General features: G+C 41.4%; 1 protein-coding gene across 4 annotated transcripts in view; it reads left to right on the plus strand.

Annotated features, from left to right (window-relative positions):
- Positions 1-8,220: 8,220 nt before the first annotated feature.
- The window catches only part of LOC120802160 (glucocorticoid receptor-like), a 69,001-nt gene continuing 59,794 nt past the window's right edge, over positions 8,221-17,427 (plus strand). For 3 of the 4 annotated variants that reach the window (XM_040149680.1, XM_040149683.1, XM_040149682.1), the window contains exons 1-2: positions 8,221-8,519; positions 10,421-11,682. In XM_040149680.1, coding sequence (XP_040005614.1) covers positions 10,430-11,682 — 1,253 coding nt within the window. In that variant the 5' untranslated portion in view covers positions 8,221-8,519; positions 10,421-10,429. The remainder of the gene's footprint in view (positions 8,520-10,420; positions 11,683-17,427) is intronic. The other variant, XM_040149681.1, reaches the window with a different exon arrangement.

Here is a 17,427-nt window from a genome sequence, read left to right on the forward strand (position 1 = left end):
GGACACACTCTGCTCCTTCTAATCAAATGACTTGCATGGAGGGCCATACCTGCCTCCCTTCCCCTTTTTCCCTGTCCTTTTCCTTTTCCGGCCTTCTTCTTCTGGCTTTTGGTTTTTGTCTGCCCATCCTTGTTTCTTCTCTTGGAGATGGAGAAGCATGGGCGTCTGCACCTGTCTGCACAACCTGCACTGTCTACTTCCCTTCTTCTCTTCTCCTCTCCTTTTTTCTTCTTCTTCTTCACCCTGAGCTGACTCGGCTGGATACATGACTCGAATTGGTCCTTGTTCTGGTCCACTGAAGTGCCATTAGGAAAATGAATTTCTAACCAAAGACCTTGTCTAGTGGAAGTGACCAACAGAATTACATAATGGCGTTCTAGTCACTGAAAGGTCACTCGTCAGTTTGTGTAGTACTCAAGTGGCCCTTCAAATACATTAAAAGATTTGGTTGGTTTTTTTTTTTAATCTATCCTAACAGACCATAGCTGAACTACTGTAGCAAAGTCAGTTTTTAAAAAAAAATTGTTTTGCCTCTCATGGCCTGATGAGTTATTTGAAAAATATAAAACATTTGATCTGCTCCTCATATTTTAGGATGTGCTGCTTTTCTGTGATCTATGTCATTGTAAATGTTTTATTTTTGTTTCACATTGGTGGTCAGACAAAACATGTAATTTGAAAATGTTCACTATTCTTCGATATAATAATGATAATAATTATTATTATTGTTATTATAATAATAATTATTATTTTGAGTCTTAGAAGAGATTTTTTATGTACTTTGTCCCAACCAGACAGTATCATCTATTTTTCTACTTTGCTGGTGTTGTCTACGTTGTTGTTTTAATGTTGTATTGTGGATTATACATCTGTTTATTGTCATTATAAGAATTAATGTTTTCGACACATTGTAGTGAAAATAATCCCCTGTATCTAATATGAGGTGGATGGCTTTATGTTGTTTTCTATTTTAAAATGTTATTTATTATATGTTAATCTTATGTAACCTAATGTTTAGGGTTTTTTTTGTTTGTTTGTTTGTTTTTAACCTTACCCATAGACAATTATCCTCATTCTGCAATTTTCTTTAGTAATGTGCTGGTCTTGTCCCTTTCCAGCTGTTGTTTTTTATTGATGGTTGATTGCTTGTTCCCTTGGATTAGTTTTTGTTCAATTGGTTGTTGTTCACCCTGACTATGCATTGCGAATGTCGTGTGACAGATGTCTCTGTAGCTATTCCTTAAATTTACCAATAGTATTGACAATGAATTTATTTTTGCACAAAGAATGAATGAAAGAAAAAAGAAAGATGGTGTGGAGGGAGAAACCCAACTCAATCACTGAACAAAAACAATACAAACGCTGAAGATTACATTATTGTTCATTAAACAGGAGCAAAGCAGACTTTCTTAACAATAATAACTATAAGAATAACAGCAACAACAGCAGTAACAACACCAGCAATAATACAAACTTTAATAACACTAGCAATTTATGTAAGAAAATGGGGAAATAGCTTGGGTCTCAATACTCAAGGCAAAAAATGGACACAAAACAACATATTTTCCTTCTTACCCCAAGGGATACGTAGCCATGCAGATACTTCTGGTTTTCATTGCAGAAATTCTGAGATATCCGCTGTTGATTCTTCCACCACCAATGGAGGTGATAATGATGATATGGTGATACTATAATTAAATGTCTACTTAAAAAGTCTACTCTTGATCCAAATATTTTAGCCAAATATGGACCTATATCCAACCTCCCTTTTACTTCTAAAATCCTTGAAAAAGCTGTTGCAAACCAATTGCGATTATTTGCATATGAATGGTATGTTTGAAGATTTTCAGTCAGGATTTAGATTACATCATGGCACAGAAGCAGCACTGGTTAAAGTTACCAATGATCTTATTATGGCCTCAGACAATGGACTCGTCTCTATACTTGTCCTGCTAGATCTTAGGGCTGCATTTGACACCGTCGATCACAAGATTTGATTACAGAGACTGGAACGTGTTGTTGGGATAAAAGGAACTGCACTAGGCTGGTTTAAGTCATATTTATCAGATAGATTCCAATTTGTTCATGTTAACAATGACTTTTCCATGCACACAATACTTATTCAAGGAGTTCCACAGGGTTCTGTGCTTGGGCCATTACTTTGACCCCATATATGCTTCTTTTAGGCAATATTATCAGTAAGCACCACATAAATTTCTGTTGCTACGCAGATGACACCCAGCTGTATTTATCTATGAAGCCAGATGAAACTAATCAGGTAGTCAAGCTCCAGGCATTTCTTAAAGACATAAAGGCTTGAATGACCTGTAATTTTTAATTCTAAATTCAGACAAAACTGAAGTTATTTTACTTGGCTCTAAACACCACAGAAAAACATTATCTAATCAGATAGTTACTTTGGATCTAATAACCTTGGCCTCCAGTTCTACTGTAATTAACTTTGAGGTCATTTTTGACCAGGACATGTCCTTTACCTCACACATAAAACAAGTCTCTAGTGCTGCCTTCTTCCACCTGTGCTATATTGTGAAAATTAGAAGCACCCTGTCTCAAAAGGACGCAGAAAAGCTAATCCTTGCATTGTTACCTCTAGACTGGACGATTGTAATTGCGTATTGTCAGGATGTCCCAATAACTCTGTGAAAAGTCTCCAGGTGATGCAAAATGCTGGAGCACGAACAGCGGCAGGAACTAGTAAAACAGATCATATTTCTCCCATATTAGCTTCTCTGCATTGGCTCCCTGTAAAATCCAGAGTAGAATTCAAAATCCTTCTCCTTATGTACAAAACCCTTAATGACAAAACTCTATCATATCCTAAAGACCTCATAGTACCCTATTATCCCAATTGAACAGTTCTCTCTCTCAAAATGCAGGCTTACCTGTGGTTCCTAGAGTTTCCAAAAGTAGAATGGGAGGGTGATCCTTCAGCTATCAGTCTCTTCTCCTGTGGAACCAGTTCCCAGTTTGGGCCAAGGAAGCAGACAACCTCTCCACATTTAAGAGTAGGCTTAATACCTTTCACCTTGATAAAGTGTATAGTTCGGGCTGGCACAGGTGAGCCCTGAACCATCCCTTTGTTATGCTGCTATAGGCTGAGGCTGCTGGTGGAACTCCCATGACGCACTGAGCAGGTCTTCGCTGTCTCTCTCTCTCTTTCTCTCTCTCTCTCCCCATGCATTTATATCACACTACTGCATGTCATTAACTTTGTGTCTTCTCTCGTCTGTAGTTTGTGCTCTTCCTATCTGTCCTCTCTCTCCCTGTCCTCATTTTGTAGGTATATCTGACTCCAGAGCTGCAGAGTCGGGATCTGCCACTACTACTCAACAGTCAATATAATTATTATTGTTGTTATTATTTTTTTCTTAATTTTTATTATTATTGTTATTGTTATTATTTTTCTTTCTTAATTTTATTATCATCATTATTATTATTATTATTATTATTATTGTATTATTATTATTAATTGGTGCTGCTTTAATTGCTGCTGTTATTATTAATAACACTATTACACCTATAAGTATCACTATTATTATAGCACTACAACAAACAAACTGATAGTTCTTGAATACAACAGTATTTACAGCTGCTCCTGGTCTCTCTCTCTCTCTTCTCTCTCCCCCTCTCCCCACTCTTTCTCCTATTTCCGCTATTTCTCTCAAACCAACCGGTATAGGACACCCACCCTGAGTCGGGTTCTGTCAGAAGTTTCTTCCTGTTAAAAGGGAGTTTTCGTCTCCACTGTCGCCAAGTGCCTGCTCATGGTGTGAAGTGTTGGGTTTCCCTCTATGATATTGTAAGGTCTTGAACTTACTCTGTAACGCGCCTGAAATAATGTATGTTATAATTTTAAGCTATATAAATAAAACTGAATTGAATTTGATTGAATTTTGATTATGCTGCTCAAAGCATCACAATCCTACTTATGAAAAACACGACAACATTGTGCCATTCCAGAGATAATCTTCAAGTTCAAGCTTTTTTATTGTCATGTATAGATTACTGCAAGTGTTCTTTCTTCCCAGGTTGGCCAGGACTGGGTAGAGGGAGGCTGTTACTGCATCCTCAGTGGAGCAGTTGCAGTGGTAAAAAAACCTGGAGGGGGTCAAATGTGATGGGGAGGCTGGACTTAATGTGCTGCAGGATCAGGTTCTCAAAGCGCTTTATGATGATAGGTGTGAGTGCTTTGGGGCAGTAGTCATTCAGACAGCACATGGGAGACCTCTTTGTCACGGGGATGATGGCGCTTGACTTGAAGCATGGAGCGATGACAGCTTGGACCAGAAAGATGTTGAAGATGTCTGCAAAGACATTTTCCAGCTGTCTCATACGGGCCTTGATGGCACAATCGAAATTCTGTCTCTTCCTGCAGCTTTGTGAAGTTTAATCCTGGAGACGGCCTTACTCACACTGTCTGCAGTCACATGCAGAACCTGGTCATCTGGGAGAGGTATGGTCTTCTTTAAAGTTTTTTCTTTATGTTAAACAGTTCACAAAGAAAAAAGTTGCCATTTTGTGAGATCTGACAATTATCCAGAGTATATGGAACATTGTTTGTGAAACACTGTGCCTTTTAGTTTATCAAAGTACATTTTTTTATTGCTGTGAGCACCACGAAGAAAATTCCTTTCACCTCCATTGTATATGGGTGGTGGCTCTCAGAGAGAGATATCTTCAGATAAAACTAAAGAGTTGCACCATCCACATGCCCAGATACCACTGGGTTAAGTGAGAATCCATGTTTGTGATTTAAATGAACTGACCTTTCAACCATGCCTCCTACCTGTAATTTAATCAGATATGTATTAAAGTAAACAGTCACCAAAGAAGTGTGTGTCTGTGTACAACATATATCTAAACTAGGGTCCAGTGATTCCTAAGGCAAACACTGAATCCAGGGTTGCTTTTCGTTCAAGAACAATTGAAACTCAAACCTCAGTCTCTATCAGGTACCAGCACATGTAAGTGTATGTTTTTCAATGAATATTTACAAGTAGTTGTCTCTACAGTTCTGAAACTGGTGTAACCTACTATGCACACAGAGCAAGGCGCATCACACAACCACAGTAACATATTTTTCCATGAACTCCCATTTGCACATACATGCACGTAGAGCACCACATGTCCAGTGTTTTTATTATTTATTGGTAAAAAGGATCACCCTTTGTTACCCAGGATTAAAAACTCACAGTGTTCCCTGTGATGTTTTGAGAACAGTGCGGTTTTCTCAGGCCCTGGGGAGCTCCTGCCTCTCTCCAGCCACACTAGCTCTTAATGAGACATCCACATGCAGAGGACACACTCTGCTCCTTCTAATCAAATGACTTGCATGGAGGGCCATACCTGCCTCCCTTCCCCTTTTTCCCCGTCCTTTTCCGGCCTTCTTCTTCTGGCTTTTGGTTTTTGTCTGCCCATCCTTGTTTCTTCTCTTGGAGATGGAGCAGCATGGGCGTCTGCACCTGTCTGCACAACCTGCACTGTCTACTTCCCTTCTTCTCTTCTCTTCTCCTCTCCTTTTTTCTTCTTCTTCTTCACCCTGAGCTGACTCGGCTGGATACATGACTCGAATTGGTCCTTGTTCTGGTCCACTGAAGTGCCATCAGGAAAATGAATTTCTAGCTAAAGACCTTGTCTAGTGGAAGTGACCAACAGAATTACATAATGGCGTTCTAGTCACTGAAAGGTCACTCGTCAGTTTGTGTAGTACTCAAGTGGCCCTTCAAATACATTAAAAGATTTGGTTGTGTTTTTTTTTTAATCTATCCTAACAGACCATAGCTGAACTACTGTAGCAAAGTCAGTTTAAAAAGATAATTGTGTTGCCTCTCATGGCCTTTTATATTTGCCTTACTTTAATTTTAGCTTTGTACTTTATAGCCCCAGTTAGTTTGATTACAGTTAGTTTATCAACAGTTATCAAACTACTAACTGATGAGATATTTGAAAAATATAGAACACTTGCAGGTTCCAGTTCCTCATATTTTAGGATGTGCTGCCTTTCTGAGTTTTATGTCATTGTAACAGTTTTATTTTTGTGTTTCATACTGCTGGTCAGACAAAACAAGCAATTTGAAGACTGTTGGAAATTGTCAAATTTTTTTTATTTTTATTTTTCTACTCTTTCTATGTTGTCTTATGGATTATACATCTTTTTATTGTCATTATAAGAATGAACCTTTTCTTCATTCATTTTTTCTAACCATTGTAGAAAATAAACCCCTATAATTTATATGAGGTGGGCGGCTTATGTGTTTTTCTTTTTGAAAATGTTATTTATTATATTTTAGTCTTGTTTAGGTTGTTTTTGTTTTTTTTAAATTACAATTTGAAATGATCTTTGCAGTTATGTGCTGTTTACCAGAATGGGCCTCAGAAGTGTTTTTCCTCTAATCTTGTCCCTTTCCGGCTGTGGTTTTTTATTGATGGTTGATTGCTTGGTCCCTTGGATTAGTTGAATCTATTGGTTGTTGTTCATCGTGAGTACGCATTACGAGACTCGCTACTTTAACTCATCACTTTTTCTCCTATATACCTGTGGGAACAGAGGTGTACAAAGGTCACTTTTACTGTATGATAGGCTACATTATACCCGTAGTGAAGAGCGACAGTCTGTTTTATAATTTTAACATTTGCAAGATGAACGACTGTGCGCTCCACTCTATCTTATCCAATAGCACAAATCTTCTCAGACAGGGGCCCCTCAGGCAGAAATCATACTGTGTCTATCTAAAACTTATCTCTATATGCGGTTACCATGTAAAGGATTAGGAATCAGGCGTAGGTTTCAAGTTTCAAGAGTGCTACTGTCTATCAAGTTGCTCTTTGACCCCTGACTCTCTGCTCTCGCAAAAAGCACAATAAGACCCCAATTTCAAGTCTACTCGGTCGAGGATAAGCGCTGGCCTGAGGAATGATAAATGTTCTTGATCGGAAATTGGCGAAGGCATTCTGAGTCTTTTTTTTAATCAGCAATTCAATGGACACTTCCTGCCTTTCAAAGGTATTTTTTAGAGGCTGCAGGTGAATTTACTGCCATTTGCCCAACATGAACCCTGGATGAATGGCACTGAGCTTTAACTACAAGGTGTCAAAACAAACCGGTTTCATATCTCTTTGGTCACATTAAATACCTCGAGTGTCTTAGTGCTGTCAGCAGTCCGCCTTGGTATGGATTCAGTCGATCGAGACTTCAGATAACAAGAAAAAACTCGACTGTGAAACACTTAAGGGCTCCTTCACGGAAGAAGGGACTCTTCTGATAGTCTCGTGATTACATGCTCAAATAGGGGAAAAACGCCTTTCTTCCTCTTTGCTCAGAAACGTATTTGACCCTAAAAGGACCGCGCATGGGGCTTGAGCTCTGGGAACTCGAAGCTAAAGGGATTTCAATCAACCCTGCCTGGTTTGGTGGCCGAACTGGGCCGTGGAAGAGCGTAAGTCGCGACCCGTGACCGCGTCCCCAACCCCACCACGCACGGAGGGTTGGCGGCGGCCGACGGAGACACGTTTTGACAGATTCCCCAGAGGAGAGCGTTTCAGTGGGGAAAGGGGCGTTCACCAGCAAGTGTCAAACTAACAGCTGCGTCAAGCCGCCGCCGACGAGCGAGCGGTGACAGGAAGCTGAGCTATTCTGCCTTGAAGTAAAAAGGAAAATAAAGCTCGCTTGGAAAAACATACATGAATAAAAAAAAAGTCGAATTGTACCGTGCGTTTTGGCGCAACCGGCCATTAGAGTACGTTTGTCTGATTTAAAAGTGATCCGAGCAGGCTTTTTTCTTTCTCCATATGTAGGAAGATTAATCATACAACTTTTATACTGAGAGCTACAACAATAAAGCTTTTATTCTTAAAGGGCGAGGAAGAGGCACTCCTTCTGCTCCAGTCGGCTTGACGCCGTTTCCCTAACTGTCCGCCCTGCCCTGCCTGAGTTTGCAGTTGAGTGCACCGGGGCAGCGCGACTGAATTATATAACTTTAAGGTACCCACGGTTCCAATGGCGCAACAGCAGAATATTGCGCCTCGGATCTATCGATTCACCGCGGATTTGTCCTGAGACTGCGAACAAGCGTGCGATCGATCAGCCCCCCCCCCTCCCCACACACACACACACACACGCGCACACACATATATACACCCCCCCCCCCCTTCCCCCTCCCCCCTCCTCCTCCTCCTCCTCCACTGGCGACTTGCGTTAAAAGTTATCGACAGATCGGCGAAACGTCGCACACGGTGGAGCGCCAACTCCAGCTAGGTCGGCGACGTTGTTGACTTTAGTTATAAAATAGTTGACATTGCTGACGATGTTTTGCTGCCGTACGGGGAGAGAGGCGGCAACAAATCCGGCTGACATTTCACCACGCAGCATTACTGCAAGGAAGGGGTTTTATGCGAGAGCTTGACTGTGTGGACGTTGCGTTATTTCTCCGATTTTGTTTCCGACTCGGACTTAACGGGAGATGACCTGACCGGCGGAGTGCGTTCCTTTTTCACCAAAGGTACGACCCACTTTCGGATGCAACCACTTGTCTTCTAATTTGCCTACATCGCTGCAGAAATATTGAGAGAGAGAGAGAGAGAGAGAGAGACAGGGGGTAAAAAAAAAAACTGGTTGTTACGCCGAGCTAGGCCGACGACGAGCGTCCCCGGTGCTGCGTCGTGGACGCACTTACAGCCCCGCACCGTGTGACACGCTGACATTATCAGCACCAGAGCTCGGGAGGGGGGGGGGCGGGAGGCGCAGGAGGGGGGTGGGGGGGCGTTTCATTTTTGTGTAAGAAAGAGAAAATGTTGCGCAAACTTCAATGGAGCGGCTGCTTATCAGCCCCCCTCCGGTTGTAGGCGTGTGATCGGCGCAATTTCCCACCGCCGCCAACAGGTTGCACTAATGCTGTGGTGATGTGTTGTGCGCCGCTCGGTAGGAAAAGTAGGCTGTGGAAACCCCGAACTTTTCCAACTTCAGCGCACCGGGGACCTCTACCACGGCCTCTTTAAGTGAACCACATCGAACGCCTCGGATCGGCGAGGTCGCGTAGGCTACCATGTAATCCCAATGCAGTAGCCCGCTTCACTACAGAGCCATCTATAACGTACTGTGGGCGGGGGGGGGAAGTGGTGAAACCTTTGACCATAACAACTTTTCCTCCAGGGAGTGCAATAGAAATGATAAAACATCAGGACCTCGGCAAGTTCGCGGACTTAACTTCAATCCAGACAGAGCCGCAGTAGACGTGCAACGTAGCCTAAGTGCGGTAAAGAGCTCCGCATATAGCGCCGCGTATAGCTCCACATAGGCTACAATGTAGGCTGTAAAGGGGTAATACCTCACAGGAACACTGTCACGACGGCTGCCAAACGGCGATTTGCACTAATCAAAAAAAAAAAAAAAAAAAAAAGTCACAGGCAGGGTGTTGGGCCTTTTTGTGCGAATGTATTTGGAATAATTATTCACTGACACTGACTTAGAAACAGGAAAAAAAAAAAGAAAAAAAAAAACCGCAGCTCGCTTTCTTGCTTCATTTCTGTCCCCTCATATATGCCTATTATCATTGTTACTGATCAGCAGATAAATGAGTGAGCTGCGGAACCCTTACATGCAAAAAGCTTTCCTTTGCAGAGGTTGCATTTTATTTCATTTGACTTGAATTAATTTATTTTCATGCTATGTGATTTAAATTTCAAAAAAAATTTTAAATGGAGTTTTACCTGAATTGGTAATTTGCTCATTTGAGTCAGTGATGACAGTTACAAATGTCCAGGGGCCCATAGTGGGTTATAGGGTCTCTTTTGACTTATGTATGTCGTTTCCCACATGCTTACTGTTCAGTGGCGCTGCCTGTAACACAAGTTATACCTGGGCATGTCTTGCACCTCTTGACTCTTGAGATGAGGGTACAGTTCAAAGAAATAACATGAACATTGTAGTCATTTATGTTATATAATGGGTATGGTCCCCTTCGTTTATACCGCTTTCATTAGCCTGGTTTGTGCCATATGGGCCTCTGCCAATATTGTTCTGGTGTAATTGTGAGAGGAGGAGATAGCCTGTTTGAGTTGGCTGCCGTTATTTCTTGGAGAATGAAAATAAATAAGAGAACAGTGTGGGCAGAGGCATAGCAGAAGACGTGAGCCTTGCATCGCCAGTGCTTTTAAACTGCGCCATAAGACAATTTTAATGCAGGTGTTTCAAGATATCCATTCCTGTGAAAGATCTCTTTTTCAATAAGCATTTTAATTTTTTGTTCTGGAATAGCTGCGTGCGTCATCCTATCCATCAACTCTGTTTGTATAGGCTAACCTTGCCTCTTCTCTTTCTCACTGTGTGTGTGTGTGTGTGTGTGTGTGTGTGTGTGTGTGTGTGTGTTGTGCCCTCTTAAACTCACCCTCACTGTCCTGTCAGGATAAAGAAATGGATCAGGGTGGACTGAAGCGCAACGGTAATCGAGACGACAGCCTGACATTTGGGGAGACAGCAGTCGGAGTAGGCAGAAATACAGGTGACACAGCTGGTTCACTGCTCCATTCTGCAATGCACCTGCCCGGCCCCGGGTCTTTGCCCCAGCCCACAGAGGCCCCAAATGGACGGGCTGGAACCAAAGATAAGGGGGAATACGGAGGGCTCTTTGAGCGTGAGGGGTCAGACATGAAGGAGGGTAAAATGATCAGAATGCAGAAAGGACAACAACAACAACAGCAGCACCAGGATATTGGTATGTTCAGCATTGAGGGCAATTTGCCGTTGCTGAACCAGAGTATTTCTGATCACGACCGGACGTCCACCTCTGTCATCAGTACCTCAGACACATCCGTCCTGGTCAACCTCCCCCTGCCTGACCTTTTCCCCCAGCACATCAAGCAGGAGGGGAATTTTTCTCTCGAAAAGGACCTGGGTAGTCACGGCGGACATACAGGTGCTGGTCCTTGTGATTTGGATGGCAACGGCAGTCGCCTAATTGAGGATACAGAGATTTGGCAAGAGGTGGACCTTCCTAGTTTGTTGCCAGAAATCAGTTATGTTGAGTTGGATTCAGAAGTGGCAAACTTGGATAACATCCTACATGACAGCAGCGGTGGTGGCTGTCCTGACAGCGGCTTGCGAAAGGAAACAAAGTCTCTGGTGGGTAACGGAGGAAACTGTACCAATGTGAATGGCACGGACCAGCAGCACCCCATGCACCATCATCGTCACCAGCAGCAGCAGCAGCAGCACCACCTACTACAGCACCAGCAACATCAGCTTCACCATCAACATCAGCAGCCTCCATCTCTGCTCTCCAGCGTGATGATCAAGGAAGAGAAAGATCCCGACGACTCGTTCATTCACAGCCGTACTCCTGGTGTGGTCAAACTGGAGAAGCAGGACAGCACTGGTTTCTGCCAGTCGCACTGTCTCCAGAGCAGCATGAGCTCCCTCCACGGAGGAGGCCCGATGTCCTCGACCATGGGCATCGGCGCAGGACCTGGCTACCACTACAAAGCCAACCCATCCTCCACAGTGGGCGTACAAGACCAGAAGCATTTTGGCATGTACTCAAACCTGCTTCCAGTGGGGGAGAGCTGGGCCAGGGGGAACAGGTATGGAGAGTCATCTGGGATACAGAGGGCTGACAATGGGCTCCCCTCTGCTGCAGCCCTGGCACCTTTTTCTGTCAGCTTCTCCAGGTAGGTCCCTTAAAATGACTTTATCCTGTTTTGTTTACTTGTGTCGTCTTTGGCAGATTTGGTGCTTCGGTGCTTCCATTAGTGGTATGCTTGACTTTGTATTTGTGTGCAAAGAGGGTATCGAAAGTGTTGATATGAAAAGGTTTCAGTGCAAGGAAAAGAGAGTTGATGATTCATTCTGTATTGCAGTCTTAGCTGTGATTAGTTTCTTAGTACAAGCTGTATCAATGACTTGGTTTTTTTTTTTTTTTTTTTTTTTTTGGTAATCTTTGGCAACTTTTCAGAAATCAGAAAAAAATCTGTCAGTCAGATATTCCGAATAAAAGCCGTTAGCAGAATGACTCTGCAATTGATATAGCACATTTTAGCAGGAAAAGACATCTCTTAAAAGTTAAAGTATGAGCTCGCTATTTTTTAATATTAGAAAAACTACTTAACCTTTTTGAAGAGGTGACAAATGATACCCACTGTAATATGTGGAAACGGATTAAAATCTGATTTTAAAATATGGCAATCAAAAAATAGATGGCACAGTCTGGAGAAAGTCCAGATTATTTTCTTCTTAAGAAAAAAAAAAAGCCTGTTTTCTTCTTTTTGCACTGCTCCTGAAATCAAATTAAGTTCAGAGAGATGTACCAGAGCACTTGGCTTCCCCACAGGGCACCTTGACTGTGTGTTTGGGAAATGAAAGAAGCATTTAAGCCCGAGACTTCCAGTGTAATTGTAGCACAGCAGCACAACAGAAACAGAAACTTCACTTTATTACTCAAGTTAGCCAAAAGAGGGTGCTCAGATGGTGGGGTTTTTTTTTTTTTTTTTGAGGAAGGGCTAGCTGGCATCCCTGATCCCTGGGGTGGAGGGCATCTGGCGCTTATCACCTCCAATAGGCACGCACAGCAGGACACACATTGCTCCAATTCATTCACATTTTATCACATTGGCATGACAAATGAAAGTTCCTTTTTTTTTTTTTTTAATTAGAGGAATATTGTCAGAGGAAGTGAATACAAGGCAAGGTGATAAATTAGTTGAAGAGTTGCCAGGTTACAAGGAAAATGTTGCAGCTTTGGTGATTCCGTAACCAACAGCATTTTTTAAATTCTGATTGCTCAGAATCAGATACCGAAAATCTGCGTTTTTCTGGGAAAATTGTGAAATTGTTCTCATACACGGTAACTCTTTGTAATTTGTCCATGTTCCCCATTCTAGTATTTTTCCAAAATTGTGCTGTAACATGGTGCTTGTCATAAAGATATCACAGAGTTGCACAAATGTGCCATCCCACAGGAAACGCTTCATTGAGAAAGTATGATATGTGCATTTCTGAGGATGTACTATGGTGATGTTTGATGAGAAGGAAATGAGTCCTGTGAGAAAGTCATGTACGTGCAGTGCAGTGAGAATGAGAAGTGTCTGATGGGCACGCCTCAGCTCATCTTGGAAGTACTATCTGATAACTGCTTTGGCTGTGAGTGGAACGTTAGAAGAGAGATATTAATTTGCTGCTTTACGAGCTTCTTTGTGAACGCGGCTGGGATGGGCAGATGATGTTGTTTGATAAATGTGGGGGAATATTGTGAGTCGGTCCTGTCCTTCTGAAAGAGCCATTTAGGTGTTTGGCTCAGGCTGCTTTGTATACAAGTCAAAAATGAACATGGGTGTTAGCTACTGTTATCTCCCTGCTGTCACACTGATATGCTCCTGCGCTGTTGTGCTGCTAACCAATTTAAACTGTGGAAAAGTCTCTCTTACATGGTTCATATGTGTAAACCCCTAATCTATAGTCTTTTCTATACATATAATAGACAGTAGACTTTAATTCTACCACAAACAATGATGACAGTGCTTTGTAAAACTCAAACATAGCAGCCTAAAATGCTGCTGTTTCAATCACTTCATGAAATGTTCTTTTTTTTCTCCTCTTAATGGGGCAGAACGTGTTTTATCACTTGCTAATTTTATTAACTAAGAAGCAGTGTTGTTTTTAAAAGCTCAGTTTGGTAATGCCAAGAATCTGTGCCGCAGTGCTGTTATACCCGAGCTACTTCCTGGTATGTTGATGGTCGTTGCATCAGCATGGTGTGTGTTTTCATGTGTTCCTCTGATGCATGGCACTGATGCTCTGCAAGGCCTAAACGTTGCAATTCAGAAATCCTTACAATAGGAACAATGTCACATAATAACAAATGACAAAAACAAAATGACTTAACAATGTTTACTGGCTTGAAGATGATGCCAATATAAGACTTTATATTAAGACTTAATTTACATTAGAGGTAGAAGATTGATCTCAAAATAAAATCTTTTGATTATTATGGTACTAAGGGTGCAACCAACGATCATTTTCATTGACAGTCAATAATTTGGTCTATAAAAGGTCAGAAAATTGGGATGGATGCCCTTAATTCCAAATTGCCATCTTCAAATTACTTGTTTTGTTTGGGCACCATTCAAAGACACTCATGTACAACGAAGGAAAGCAGGAATCCTCACAATTGGAACAAGAAAATGTTTTGCAGTTTTTGCCTGAAAAGTGATTTCAATAATAATTGATTATCAAAATAAGGGACATGCACAGGAACTGAACACAATATTATGCAATTCAATACAACATAACAAACTATAACATCAGAAAAAAAATAGCAATGTTATGACTGATGCACCTCTCTGACACATTGTCATAAAAAGTGAACAGTACAGCATAAGCTTTGAAAGGTAGTGCTGTTGCATTAGACTGCATTATATTAAGTATACGTATGTTGCTAAGTATATCTCAAAATAGGAGCGAAAAATGACTGACTTCCTGGTTAGCACGTGAGTCAGCGTAGCAAACAACTCCATGTACTTCACTGTATATCATCGTGCCCACCTAGCTGTGCTATGGGAATTTTCAGCACAGTTGGAAAACAATATATATTGCATTGTGTCTTTTTTTTACACGCAGCGGGTAACACTGGACTATACAGGGCATTGCTTTCTGTGTGTTACGCATGTTAATCTTGCCATCTTTTTCGGTGATAGGTGTAAAATCTCGTGACAAAATGTTCTGATTCATGCTGTCTGTAAAAAGAAAAGCTGATGTAAACTTTTGCTGTGCTGTGTAAGTCAGCGTGCGCCAGAGCAGAGCTGTGGATAGCAAGTCAGACTCTGTTTGTGTGTGTGTGTGTGTGTGTGTGTGTGTGTGTGTGTGTGTGTGTGTGTGTGTGTGTGTGTGTGTGTGTGTATGTGTGTATGTTTGTACACACAGAGAAGCTGGGAGGCCACGTGTACAGATCTGCCTTGGTGTGCTGTTGCCTCTCTCCCCTTAGACTGTTACTCACTCACTTTTTTTTCTTCTCACCTACTCACCCCTGATAGGCCCCACGGAGCTCTCTGTGTTTCACTGAGGCATGCGAAAGCTGCACACACCAAGATGTCACACAAACATACTCTTATGTTAGAAGTGTGCTGCAGATTGTAAAAGTAAAGGCAGACACTCGCTCACACACGCACACATCCTTTTTGTTTTTTTACAGGAAAACCATGCTTTTGTTTGATGTTCTGATGTGTTAAAATCTGTGTTTTTTTGCCAAATGAATATTTTTACTAATGCGTCATATAATAGTTGAACACTGTGTTCTGCCAGACTTGACTTTGCTGATGCATCATGGTGGTAGCTCAATAGACTTGTTCCTCTCCAAAAAACTTTTTCAGCATGTGTGTCTTTCGGGTGCAATGGACTTTTCATTCAGAGCTTAGCCTAATGATGATGTGAGCATCTTAGACCACTTTAACGTTAACGTTAATCAGCGAATTAAAGACGCCACAACAGGTTCCACTACGATGCTCTGAATGCAATATTCTAAAGTCAATGTGCATATCTTGCCCTAAATTGTATTTGCTAAACTACAGCAACATATTTTCAGGATCTTTATTTGGCATTTTATTGCAAAGGGAAGTATTTAACATTTGAGGGGAAAAAAAGAACAAAGTGGACGAACATGACTTTAATTTTTAGCTTTAACTTAAAGCTTGTTCTAGACTCATCACAGTACATGACACATCTGGCCCACTTTTTGGCTAGAAGCCACAGAATAAGGCCTCAGGACAAAGTTGACAGTCTATTCACAGTTTAGGAGACTGATTCAAGGAGTAATAGTAGAGACGTTGTGCAGAGGAAACGTAAACATGAGTTGTAGTGATGGATTTCAGCAATGGTGGGGTTTGTTCCATAATGATTCAATTATGATGATGCATAGGATGATAGTTATTATTACAATTGCCCCTTAACTACACCCAAAGCTAGGAATGAGTGTAGCGCTCTGGTAGTCTGCCCAGCTTGATGTATTACTGTTGCATTTTTTTACATGCTGTTGCTTGTGGAAACTGTCTGTTATAGATATCATCTTTGTTGTTCCTGAAAGTTGCGATTCTCTTGTAGGATTTTGTTTCTAGTTGTGAGTACAAATTTACTGAAGTGAAAATCCCGTAAAGCAAAATGGGGTAACTGAATTGAATGGAATAATTATAATGATCTGTCACTTACAAGCCACAAGACAGCATACTAGGGCTGGGTGATACTGCAATATTAACTTTGACTGACTTTCAGTTGAATTGCATTGGGTTAATCATTATTATACAATTATTTTACAAACCTCTGCTGTCCCAATGAATGATCATAATTATTGAATTTTATGTGTCGTGTAATGAACAACAGTGAACACACTTAATTACACTAAACATCAATTTGATTATTTATGTGATGTGATTTGGCTTGTGAACACTATATTGTGATATATATCAGTGTGAAAAAGAATTGTAATTAATATAGCAATATTGATTTCAACAGATTTTGTAACTCATTCAGTTCTTTTGCTTGAATTTCATGTTTAAATTTTCACGGCATTAGATAAATAATGCCCTGCATACACAGTACCTTTTATAAATCGCATACAGGGAATTTCATGTCCTACTGTAAGTGTCCTCTAGTCATTTCACAGCAGCTACCCAAGGCAAAAAGGTCGTTGAAACAAACTTAAAGCCAAACTAGGTCAGATTCATGTCTGTTGACTCAGTTTCCTGGATTTGTAATCTCTAAGATTATGCCAACCTCAATCCACATTGTTTGTTTGAGTTCCTGTTGCTTAATAGGCTTACTGACAACCTTTGCTGCATGCCAGGCTACATTTCACTGCTCTTTTCCTTTCACTGCATCTTACTGTTTAATTACCTCTTTCTAGTGTATTTCCCCCATCCTTCACCCTTTGCAAACACTGATGCAGTTTTTGTTCTCAGGACTAGCCAAACAGGCCTGATACGTTCATGGGACACAAACAACCAGGCTGTTTGTTGTTGAGTGTGTGGAAATGTTCTGTAATACCTCGTATTACAATTTTTGGAGATGTACCATAGTGCTATAACTGGATATCCCTAAAGGTTCGTGCAAACGCAGATTTGTGTCTCCAACTTGGCGAACTCATTGTTAGACTGAAATATCAAGCTGATTCCATTTTGGTGCTCTTCCTTAAAGAGGCTTTATATATGTGGCCTGAAGTCACAGCTGACATATCAGCTCCAATCATCAGCCAAGAGGCATTTCTCAACAACATAAATCTTCTTTCCTCTGCCTGTCGTCGTTGCTCCCCCCAGTTTGGAGCCTACTGTACTGAGTCTTTGAAGTAGGCTTTGGTTAGGGTCAACGTAGTGCAGAGAACCAAAGGAGGTCTAGGCCTCTTAACAGCCAAGCGGTTTTTTTTGTGGTTGATG

The sequence above is a fragment of the Xiphias gladius genome, chromosome 17, assembly GCF_016859285.1.
Source record: "Xiphias gladius isolate SHS-SW01 ecotype Sanya breed wild chromosome 17, ASM1685928v1, whole genome shotgun sequence".
NCBI lineage: Eukaryota > Metazoa > Chordata > Actinopteri > Istiophoriformes > Xiphiidae > Xiphias > Xiphias gladius.